This window comes from Choloepus didactylus, chromosome 13 (assembly GCF_015220235.1).
Source record: "Choloepus didactylus isolate mChoDid1 chromosome 13, mChoDid1.pri, whole genome shotgun sequence".
In the NCBI taxonomy this organism is placed as follows: Eukaryota; Metazoa; Chordata; class Mammalia; order Pilosa; family Megalonychidae; genus Choloepus; species Choloepus didactylus.
In genome coordinates, this window is record NC_051319.1 from 1,911,818 (window position 1) to 1,923,939 (window position 12,122).

At 35.8% G+C, this 12,122-nt stretch overlaps 2 protein-coding genes across 7 annotated transcripts in view; one reads left to right on the forward strand and one right to left on the reverse strand.

Annotated features, from left to right (window-relative positions):
• The window catches only part of TRAPPC13 (trafficking protein particle complex 13), a 71,873-nt gene extending 67,641 nt beyond the window's left edge, over positions 1-4,232 (forward strand). For 3 of the 5 annotated variants that reach the window (XM_037801054.1, XM_037801056.1, XM_037801059.1), the window contains 4 exons: positions 100-298; positions 1,455-1,555; positions 3,724-3,874; positions 3,957-4,232. In XM_037801054.1, the coding sequence (XP_037656982.1) occupies positions 100-298; positions 1,455-1,555; positions 3,724-3,874; positions 3,957-4,064 (559 nt within the window). In that variant the 3' untranslated portion in view covers positions 4,065-4,232. The remainder of the gene's footprint in view (positions 1-99; positions 299-1,454; positions 1,556-3,723; positions 3,875-3,956) is intronic. The other 2 variants (XM_037801055.1, XM_037801058.1) reach the window with 1 other exon arrangement.
• Positions 4,233-11,770: 7,538 nt separating this feature from the next.
• The window catches only part of SGTB (small glutamine rich tetratricopeptide repeat containing beta), a 65,427-nt gene continuing 65,075 nt past the window's right edge, over positions 11,771-12,122 (reverse strand). The window contains exon 11 of one of the 2 annotated variants that reach the window (XM_037801939.1): positions 11,771-11,997. In XM_037801939.1, coding sequence (XP_037657867.1) covers positions 11,886-11,997 — 112 coding nt within the window. In that variant the 3' untranslated portion in view covers positions 11,771-11,885. The remainder of the gene's footprint in view (positions 11,998-12,122) is intronic. The other variant, XM_037801940.1, reaches the window with a different exon arrangement.

Sequence of the window (12,122 nt, forward strand, 5' to 3'; positions counted from 1 at the left end):
AAATCATACAATTCTTGTCCTAAAGGAATAATCACAGCCATCATTTCTCTTTTAAAATATGCTAAATCTTTTTTCCATCTCTATCTCTTCCCCTCTCAGTGCGTCTACATTTGGATCAAGAGCCTATTTGCAACCAATGGATACACGCCAGTACTTATACTGCCTAAAGCCCAAGAAAGAGTTTGCAGAAAAGGCAGGCATCATTAAGGGAGTAACTGTAATTGGAAAATTGGATATAGTATGGAAAACAAATCTGGGTGAAAGAGGAAGGTTACAGACCAGCCAACTTCAAAGAATGGTAAGTCTGGAAGGGAAGTTTGGTGGGTGTTTTGGCATTGAGGTGAGAAGGCGGTTAGAACTTAAATTTTCCTAGATCTGCCAGTAAAAATCATTAATATTACTAGAGAATAAGAGATAACAGGTCAATATTTTCTATCTCTGGGTAGAAAACTGATATTGAGATGAATCAGAAGTGTTCAAATGTTAATTAATCCTTAATACATGTTGTTTTAACAACAGATGAAAATAACTGCTTATCAGTTGTCCCTCCTACATTAATTAATGTTCACTACCCATCTGACTTAACAGTAAATTTTTCTTGTTTGTAATATCCTGAAACTCTTGGACTTAGTACATTTCATCTACTCAGTTCATACCTTTTTAAAGATGTTAAAAATTTGAGGCAGAATGAAGGTGACTCCCATGATAGTTATCTTGGAAACCTTGGTTGGACATTTTACCTAATTTCTGTTCTGGGAGTCTTTTCTTGTGCTAATGAAAACATGCCACAGGGCTCTCCCTTTATGTTGGGTATTACCTATACTGATATATTCTAAAATTTACTTTCCTTTCACTGTTTGAGGTAATAATTTTACAAAAGGAAAGATATTCATTCATTACATAGCCGTTATTTGGAGTAATTTCAAATAATTTCTTTTAAAAAGACAGTCATGGGGCCTATTTTTAAATATACCAATTAGCTATTGTCCTGCTATGGCACATTTTAAGCCTATCTGATGTTTCTATGGTCCCTGCCCGTGTGTCTTGTGAAGAGATATAATACAGCTCATTTCAAAGTGTTTTCCATCTTTTGTTTAGGCAATAACCTTGTCTATTTAGAGTTATGTGTGTAGAATTTACAGTATCTCTAGAAAGCATCCCTTTAAGGTCAGACCCATGAAATTTCTTTACTATCTATTTACCTATGAGATTCATCTACTGCATATGTAGTAGTTATAGCAAAAACAAATAGGGTCTGCAATGCTGTGCCTCAGATAGTAGCAGCACAAGAAGACAGAATGAGAAAACAGTGAATGAGGAAACAGGATGAATGTTTTCTCAGAACTTAAGCTTGGCGACCCAACAACTATTGAGCAAATATGCTGGTTTGCTGCTTTCATTAAAACAAAAAGATTCTGTAATATAAACATATTAACTGTGTTGTTTTTTTTTAGGCTCCAGGTTATGGAGATGTTAGATTATCTTTGGAGGCAATCCCAGATACCGTAAACCTAGAAGAACCTTTTCATATTACCTGTAAAATAACAAACTGCAGGTAATGTCAGTATTTGTGGATAGATACCCTTTCCTCCTCACCTACCTAAAAGACAATTTAAAAGCTTTTACATACACTGTCTCCTTTTAAGGTTCTTGTTGGCATGTAGCCTTCTTTGGTGTTGATGTTGAATAATACCAAGTTCTTCATTTGGCAGTAGTATATTAAATATTTTTGAGGTCCTATGTTTTAGGCACTTTCTGTATTTCATTCATACATCACACTTTATGAGGTGATTATTAATTGTTCACATTTTATGTAGGAGAAATCCGACTGAGAGAGATTAAGTGATTTATTTGAGCTCACAGAATTAGTAAAGATGGGGCCAGAAGTTGAATCCAAGTGTATTTGACTATCAAGTCCATACGCTTTTCATTGTTTATACTTTCTTCACAGTTCAGATTACTAATGTACAAACTAGGGGATTCTTTTGGGAAGATACATTATAGATTTAAAGTAATAAGATGGATTTTCTGAGGCATACTTGTACTTAAGTGGTATCTTTAGTATTAAGAAACCAGAAATTAGGTATGAATTTAATATGATGGATAATCATTAATTGTAAAATAGAGATTTTCTAATAAATAGAGAACATAATGTACCTATTGGGAGGCAAAGGGCACAGATCTTTGAAGTCAGAAAAACCGACGATTAAATCCCAGTTCTACTACATTTGTTACTCCTTGGTATGTATTATTAGTTGGAGCACTTTGATAATATTGCAGTGATGAATCCCAACCCCATATTCAGAATATATAAACCTCTTTAATCCCAAATCCATTCCAACTTTTTGATATTAGGGAGCTAGGAAATAGTCATCCTTCAAAATTATAGAAATACCGGTTTCTTCTATGAAGCTTTCTAGACCTCCCAAGCCCAATAATTCTTTTCTCTGTCATGGCAAATTTTACGATAGCTTTTTAGCAGTACTACATACATTATTATAATAATTGGTCTCTTCCTCATTAGCTGTGAATTGGTCAAGGAAAAGAATCGTGTCCTACCCAGCTTTGTATATGCAGTGCCTACCAGATCATAGGAGCTCAGTAAACAACAACCCACATACAGGGTAAAGACCCTGTGCTTATACAGTTTATTTTGGGGTTTTTTGAGGCATAGCAAATCAGTTATTCATCAACTGACAAAAGTGCTGTAAAAAATAAATTCAGTTTCTTAGTGCTCACTAACTTTTGGTGGTTCAGATAAGAGTTTTCTAAAAAGGACTTGTTTCTTAGATCTTCAGTTTCCTCACAGACCCACAAGCACATAACACCCATAATATTACTGCATTCTTGTGAAATATAATGAAAAACTAATGTAGTTCATCTAACCTGTTCTCTGGCAAATAGTGATCATTTCAAATGCCTGATGGGGAGATGGAGGTGTATATACATTGACTAAATATAAAGTCAGTATGTCTAAAAATAAATTAAAAATTAAAATAAATATTCAAAAATATAGAACCAACCATGAGGGAAAAAAAGTTGAAAGTAGTTATGGTGGTAGACTAAGAGACTTTTTCATTATAAGCCAAGATTATTTTTTAAAATACAATGTGCATAAGCTTTCATTAATTTTTTTTAACTTTAATAAATGTTTAGGATGAACTGGTGGTACCAGTTATAAGCAAAGCAGTCTTTTCCTGTTAAATAATACAGTGAACAAACATGAATAGTATTTACTTCTTAAGAATCTTGTTCATTTTCACATTAGCTGAATATAATAGTAAGGGAAGATAGATTACATGTCAGAGATACTGGGTCAGACTCAGTTTCCCTTTTTGCTTCCTGAAGAGTTCCTAACACAAATAGGAAGAATGCCTAGCAGCAAGATTAGACACAATGTTTGCAAGCCCTCCAGAGAGATGGCAAAGTTCTTAACAGATCAGCACCAGGGAGCCAGTTTCAATATTGGAACCACAAGGCCAACATCCAGTCAGGCAGATTAGTCTAATGCCATTTTAAGTTCCAGAAAGAGGCCATCTCCTTTCATTTTCCTGATTCTATCTTAAGTGAAATAAAAATGGTATAATAGGTTTTCAGAACTATATCTGATTTTTATTCCCCTGAAGACCCAGAAAACAAGTTCATTAGCAATAATGGAAGAAATCTCACAATACCTCTTTGTGAAAGAAACAAGATTTATTCCTATTTTTCTGATTCGTCCAGCAGTGAAAGGACTATGGATCTTGTTTTGGAGATGTGCAATACCAATTCCATCCACTGGTGTGGCGTTTCAGGAAGACAGCTTGGAAAGCTACATCCAAGTTCCTCTCTCTGCCTTGCCCTTACTCTGCTGTCTTCAGTACAGGGACTGCAAGTATGCTCTTTTGAATAATTTCAATAATTGGGGACTGTTAACCCATAATCATGTAACATATGTCTATATTTTCTCTCAATAGAGTGTTTCCGGCTTAAGACTGACAGACACTTTCCTAAAGAGAACATACGAATATGATGACATTGCACAAGTCTGTGTGGTATCTTCGGCCATTAAAGTGGAAAGCTGAAGAAAATTTCCAATGTTATGTTTTCCATTTAGTTTCTTCGAACTGCTTTCTATATTTTTGTCAGCTTTGTTAAATGATCAATTTAACGGCAAAAATAAGTATGTATTATTTATTTCTTTCCTGTAAAACTGATTTCTTTAAAATATTAAATATTTGTTTTAAAAAGGATCTTCTGATTTTATCTTATGAGTTATATGCTAAATGAACATTTGTGTATTTCCTGTACCTCTCATTTTGTTCCATGTTAGATGACTATTGAACTTTGTTCTCCAAAAGTTCTACACTTAAGACCATTTTTATCAAGCAAGCATCTAGAACAGAGGTCAGCAAACGTTTTCCATAAAAGCTAGAAAGAAAATAATTTACACTTTGTGGGCTGTATCGTGTCTATAGTAACTGCTCAACTCTGCAACTGTGGTATAAAAAAAGGGCATAGACAATTGTAAATGAAAAAACATAGATGTATTAAAAAAACAGGCCAGCTGGTTTTCTGGTTTGCTGATGCCAATCTAGAAGATAGTTGTTTCTTAGAAATTTAGAATTTTCATAATAATTACCCCCAGCTTTTTTTCTAGGTCCTCAGTCAACAGAAAAAATGTGTAAAATATTTGGGTTAGTATTCCTGTAAACTGGTATTTTCTAACACAATGTCGGATGAGCTTTTCTAATCATTTTCAAAATCATTGTATTTTGACTGTAGTGGTATGTATGTGTGCTTGTTGATACACACAAAGAAAAGTTTGTTACTAGACAGCAGATCAGAATTGGTTTCGTTTCTTAGGTTGTTGATTACTCAGTTAACTTCTAATTAAGTAGACTAATAATTTTTCTCATTCTAAGCCAAAAGTTCCTTTTGTTGGTTTGGTTTGGTTTTGTTGCCATTGAAAAATAAAGCTACTCCTTTTCATAAGGCACATTTAAAGGATTCTCCGCTTATGGTATTTGATCTTGAACTCTAAATCATGTATTAATGTAGTAAAACTCTCTGCATGTAATCAAACTTGTTTACTTACATCATGAACAAAACAGTGAGAAACTTAAGGCTGTAAACAATTTTGGAACATGAATGTAATAAAAGGTTAGAATATTTTGTCAGGGAAACAAAAGCTTATGTTGTTAAATAGAAGCTATCCTATTTTAGTAAGCTGAAATTCAAGACTGTATACATAGTTTCTTAAATTAAGAGTACATTAAGTCAGAACCTAAGATGGCGGCTAGGTGAAACAGAGCAAAAAAAAAACACCTCCATGAAAAATACTAGATAAAAACCAGAAAGTGACCCAGAACACCAATTCCAGCGATGCACCAGCTGGACAAGGTCTGCTAAAACCACGGGGACCATGCACTTGGTGAAACCGGGAGTCTGCATTCTGAAACGAGTGAGTAAGCTGGCTGAAAGTCCCGTGGCCACGCTGTGGTGTGGGGAAACTGCAGGCTGGCATTTGGAAACTGACTAGTTGTTTTAAAAAAAAAAAAAAAACCCAGGAGCGACTGCAGTTACAACGGCGAGAACCGCACAGTGAAGCACGGCAGGAGCGGGCTGTGCCAACCTCTCAGTGTCTGGCGTGGAGGATAGACTGCTGCTAATTCCCTCAGGGCCAGGGGGCAGAGGGGAGAGCCAAAAGGAGAAAGAAACCGTGCTGCTTGCAGCCGGCTCCCTGGCGGGCTGGAGACACTCCTGCCCAGGGCCGGACCCACAGCCCAGAGCTGCCCAGGAAACCCAGTGTGATGGGGAGTGTATCCCACGGCACCGCGAACACACCACAATATCGGCTGTGGACAGTGGCCTTGGGTGCACACACAGCTAGTTGTCCCGGACCTGGGAAGGTGGAGCTGTGTGAAAAGGGGGAGTGGGGTTAAGACACCCCATTCAGCCATCTTTGCATCAGCCTGGGAGCGCCCCTGCACGACCCGGTGGCCTGGGGCTTCCCTTGAGGGATGGCAGCACTTGTGACGTAGCACAGCCTTCCCTCAGCACAGGTCCTGGAAGATCACAGCTGAGAAGGGGGCACGCTCAGAAACCCCAGGGATGCTACATCAATGCCAGGGACTCGTGGGTCAGCAGCAGAGAAAATCTGGGGCAAAACTGAAATGAAAGCTTAGACTCTTGCAACAGCCTTGAATCTCCGGGAACACTTGGGAGGTTTGATTATTAAAGCTGCCCTGCCTCCCTAACCACCCAGACACACTCCCCACATTCAGGGCGGACAGCACCAACAACATACCCAAACTGAGTTCACCTATTGAACCCCATAAGAATCATTTCCCCACACACCACAAAGAAAAAGTTGAGGAGAACTGACTTGAGGGGAATAGGTGACTCGCAGACGCTGTCTGCTGGTTAGTTAGAGAAAGTGTACACCACCAAGTTGTAGATCTGAAAAATAAGATTGGTATTTTTTATAACTTGAAAGAACCGTATCAAGCAAAGCAAATGCCAAGAAGCCAAAAACAACAGAGAATCTTAAAGCATATGATAAAACCAGACGATACGAAGAACCCAATCCCAAACACCCAAATCAAATGATCAGAAGAGACATGGTACTTGGCGCAATTAACCAAAGAATTACAATCAAAGAACGAGAGCATGGCACAGGATACAAAAGACATGAAGAAGAACATGGCACAGGACATAAAGGACATAAAGAAGACCCCAGAAGAGCATAGGGAAGAAATTGCAAGAATAAATAAATAGAAGATCTTCTGGAAATAAAAGAAACTGTTGGCCAAATTAAAAACACTCTGGATACTCATAATACAAGATTAGAGGAAGCTGAACAACGACTTGTGTCCTAGAGGACCACAGAACAGAAAATGAAAGAACAAAAGAAAGAATGGAGAAAAAAATAAAAAACATCGAAATGGATCTCAGGGATATGATAGATAAAATGTCCAAATTTAAGATTCATTGGTGTCACAGAAGGGGAAGAGAAGGGTAAAGGTCTACAAAGAGTATTCAAAGAAATTGTTGGGGAAAACTTCCCAAACCTTCTACACAGTATAAATACACAAAGCATAAATGCCCAGCAAACTCCAAATAGAATAAATCCAAATAAACCCTTTCCAAGACATATTCTGATCAGACTGTCAAATGCTGAAGAGAAGGAGCAAGTTCTGAAAGCAGCAAGAGAAAAGCAATTCACCACATACAAAGGAAACAACATAAGACTAAGTTGTGACTACTCAGCGGCCACCATGGAGGCAAGAAGGCAGTGGCATGACATATTTAAAATTCTGAGAGAGAAAAATTTCCAACCAAGAATACTTTATCCAGCAAAACTCTACTTCAAATTTGAGGGAGAGCTTAAATTTTTCACAAACAAATGCTGAGCAATAAAGACCTTCCCTACTTCAGATACTAAGGGAGCCCTACCAACAGAGAAACGAAGGGAGAGAGAGAGATATAGAGAATTTTAAGAAACATATATAGAAACATATATAGAACTTTACATCCCAAATCACCAGGACACACATTCTTCTCTAGTGATCACGGATCTTTCTCCAGAATAGACCACATGCTGGGACATAAAACAAGCCTCAAGAAATTAAAAAAAAAAAAAAAAAAAACTGAATATATTCAAAGCACATTCTCTGACCACAATGGAATACAAATAGAAGTCAATAATTTTTGATTTGTAACTCCACTATGTACTTCCTACATGATATAAAATACACAAACTCTAATGACACATCAGTGATTTTGGACTCAATGTAAAATATGTGATTTTTGACAAGAACTATATAAAGGCGGGAGAATGGAGTAGTATAGGAACATAGTTTACGTGTCCTATTGAAGTTAAGTTGGTATCAAAGAAAAACAAAATTGTTATGATTTAAGAGGTTAATTTTAAGCCCCACAGTAAACACAAAGAAATTATCAGAGAATATGACCATAGAGATGAAAAGTAGAGTATGGGTTACAAGAAGTGGGGGAAGGGGCAATGGGGAGTATAAGAAATGAGTGTAGGGTTGCTGTTTGAAATGAAGGGAAATTTCTAGCAATGGATGGTGGGAAAGAGATAGCATTACAACATTCTAAATATGATTAATCCCATTAATGGAATGCTAGGGAGGGGTTGGAATAGGAAGATTTAGGCTGTATATGTGTTTCCACAATTGAAAAAATATAGTCTAAATAGTTGACAATTGAATGCCAAGGATGATCCTGGATGGGATCTGAGGATGGAAGACAGGAGGCTCAAAGGGACACAGTTGGGACATAAGAAAAAAAAAGAAATATAGAATGTAAGCTTTGTATCGATGTTGAATTTCTTGAACTTCTTAGCTGCGCTTAATGGGACTGCATAAAAGAATGTTCTTGTTCATGGGAATTGTATATGTGAATTATAGTGTTTGTTCCAGGATGTGTGCAGCTTGCTCTCATGTTCAGAAGACAGAGCAACAGATGATGGATGATAGATAAGGAGGGAGGGAGGGAGGGAAAGAGAAATGGCAGTGTGACAGCATGTTAAAGTTGGTGGATCGGGGTATCGGGAGAGGGGGTCAGGGTATGCTGGAGTTCTGTGTATGGGGTTTGCATTGTTTTTGCAACTGTTCCTATAACTTTGAATTTATTTCAAAATAAAATTAAAAAAAAAAAGTACATTAAGTCAAATAAAAAATTGGCTTTTCTTAAATGCCTAATTATTTATTGCCATAACGAATTGTTTGGTCCAAAATGAAAGCTCTGTCCAGAATTGGATTAATAACTAATGAAATGTCTCTGCAAAATAAAGCTCAAGTAGTATAAAATTGAAGTCTTCCAAAGTAAATTAAGATTAATTAAATGAGGAAAAAAGATTTTGTAGTTACTGGCTCAGGGCACTTTGATTGTTTTTCAAGAAACTTCTCATGACTGAACCTTCTGTTTCACCCTGTTTCAAATAAAAAAAAAATGTAAGATATAATGGTCACTTGTATCTATTTATTTGATTTAATTTATAAAGTCCCTTTTGTTTGAAAACAATAACCCAGACATATACTTTTAAAGTGAGGGTTAGATAATGCCACCTTAGACAAGATTTGTTAAAACCATATTATAAAAACAAGATAAACAATTTGGTACAGTAAATAAAAACATTATTTGCATAAACAGGACACGTTAAGTTTTACATAGCATCATAACAGCTACAGCTACCACAATGAAGTGTGGTTAATGGAAGTCAAGCATTCCTAATTAAAATGATACAAAGATTTACTGCAATGCCCTCTTTTTCCTTTAGTTAGATTGGGACTGTATTTTTTCCAGACAAGCAAGAATAATATTTAGGGCATTTCTTAGAGTTTTAAGAGTTGCTAGCACAATCCAATACATAGACCCATCTCTTCAAACAGCTTGCAATGCAATGATTCCAAAGTAAAGAAAGTACTTCCTTGAAGACCAAAGGGCCCTGGATGGAATGGAAATCCAGGTAGTTGACAGGTATATAGATTGTATTTGTTATCAGTGTTATATCAGCAAAGAAACAAACTAGAAGGGTAAAATGGAAGAAATACATCATTCCCGTTATTTCATGTAAAAAGAATGGCTTCCTTAACTACCAATGTTACCACATCAAGACATTTATTTTTTCTTATAATGTCTTTGTTTGATTTTGGTATCAGAGTGACACTAGCCAAATAAACTGAGTTGGGGAGTGGTTCCTCATTTTCTGGAAGAGGCTGCATAGAATTGACAGTATGTCTATGTTAAATATTTGGTAGAATTCCTTCTTTTCTGGAATGTTTTTAACTATAAATTCAATTTCTTAAACAAATATTATAGGTCTATTCATTATTTCTTCAGTGAATTTTGGTAGTTTGTACCTTAAAATTAACGTATTTCATCTAAGTTGTTAGATCTGAAGTTGGGATTTTCTAAATTATCCTTTTGATATATACTATAGGATCTATAGTGATAATTCCCCCTTTCATTGCTGATACTATTAATTTTATTTTCTATATTTTTTCTTAGTCCATCCGACAAGTGGATTATCAATTTTATTGATCTGGAAGTGTTTTAATGCACTCAAGATAGTTACACTGGAAACGTTAACTTCTTATTCAACATGGGATAAGAGTGACTAACTTTTATAAGGATCAACTTTGCTTCCAGTATTTTTGTTATTTCATCAGAGTCATCACTTTTATCTGATTGGTTAGCATTTTATTCTGTGTAACATTTGAACACAAGCAGCTGACTTCATGAAAAATTAAGTTGGTTTAGATGGAATATAAGAGATTTAATTTCAGAATGCCTAAAATTTAAGTTCTCATCTACTCTGGCCAGAACTATATAGATCTTCAATGTAGCCGAGCCCAAAGGCTTAGGTACTCCCTGGTCTAATGGAGGAGAAACTCTAACCTAGCGTTTCTCTAAATTCGAGTCCTAGGACCTACATCAGAACTACCTGAATTAGAGAATCACTTTTCTAATCTCACAAAGGAAAAGAAAGAAAAAAGTTGGTCTTTGGGGGGGAGACCCTGATCATCAATATTACTGACATATTTTATATTATCGTCTATTTCAGTTTTCACTCAATACTTGTGAAATCATGTCAGCCCCCAGTTTACCAATTTTGTGATTAACAAATTCTAACTGGAATTAGAACTGTCTCATCCATCACTATAGTTAGAAGCATGCCAATAATACCAATGCCACTATTCTCCACTCTTACGGCATGTAATTTACAATAAAATATTTTAAGTCTCCTATTATGTTTTAGTTGCATCAAATTAAGGTTAAGCATAAGTGGCATGCAAAGCCAAATTATAGGAGCAGAAAACTACATGAACAAGCAATGTTAGTGATAGATGCTTTTTGAAATCCATTAATCATTAATTACTGAGGTTTTTTTTTTTTAATGTTTATGAAAACAATTAAATGCCACTTAGAAAATCTTTAACTTAGGGTCAAGCCATTGGTTTATTTAAATACAGGTATATCCTGACCTATATTTTGAGAGTTTCCATGGAAGATCACCAATGGTGAGATTGTGCCAATTAAATTGAATAGTTAATATGACTGACCTAACCAGTACAATTAAGGATTTCTAAGTGTATTTTATTATTTACTTAGCACAATTTGCCATGCTAATGTTATCAATATGAAACTGCAGGCAAGATTACTTGAGAACTAGGCAGAAAACTTGAGCATCCTACCTTCACTCTCTTTACATTCACCTCATCTATTTTTCTTTTCAAAACAACATCCCTTGCTCAAATGCTACTTTTCACCAGCTCTTAAGATCCTCTGGCATGTATCAGAATAAGCAACATTAAAATGGCAGTGGCATCTATGATAACACATTCATTACTGATAGCACTATCCAAGTTAAACCTAAATAAACATTTTCTTCTCTTGACATGCTGCTTAGTGGCAAGTATATTTCTTCTACACCAACATGGAAAAACTTTCCTTTTGTTCATCTCCCCTCTCAAAAATGCCTGCTTGAGGGAATTTGGAGCTCAAGAACTCACCAATAAATAGCCCTACTATTCAATAAATATACTCTGTTAAGTCTTAATATACAAATATGATAATAAAGGTTTGAAAATGGAATCTTGTCCAGTGCTATATTGGCACTTACAGTTAACAGGCCTACTGATCATTCGTATCCAAAGGAGTCATGTTATGTTCAAGTCTGTCAGTAATAAATCTATTAGCTAAACAGATTTTTTTTTTTTTTTTTTTTTTTTTTTTTTTTTTTTTTTTTTTGAATAGACACAAGAGTTTTTGCTCCATTATTTTCAAAAATCAGCTATGGTGCTTTTTATGGCCATTATCTATGGTAAACATTTCAGAGAAACCATTTGCATTCTGAGCTATGGTCCCTGGTCAAGTCAGGAATGTTCTTCAGTGCTGCTGCTGAATGACCTGCTCCGGACATGATTTCTCAGTTGCTCTATAAGTTCAGGATTCTGTTGCTGTATCTGCTGAGCAAACTGCTGTCCCCTGTGATAAAGAGACAAATGGTATGAATTAGGGAATTCCCAGTCATACAACACTTGTGCAAAAAGAACTGCAAAGATTGTGGGGGACTACTCAAAGGAAACTTTCTATAAAAACAAGTTTTAGAA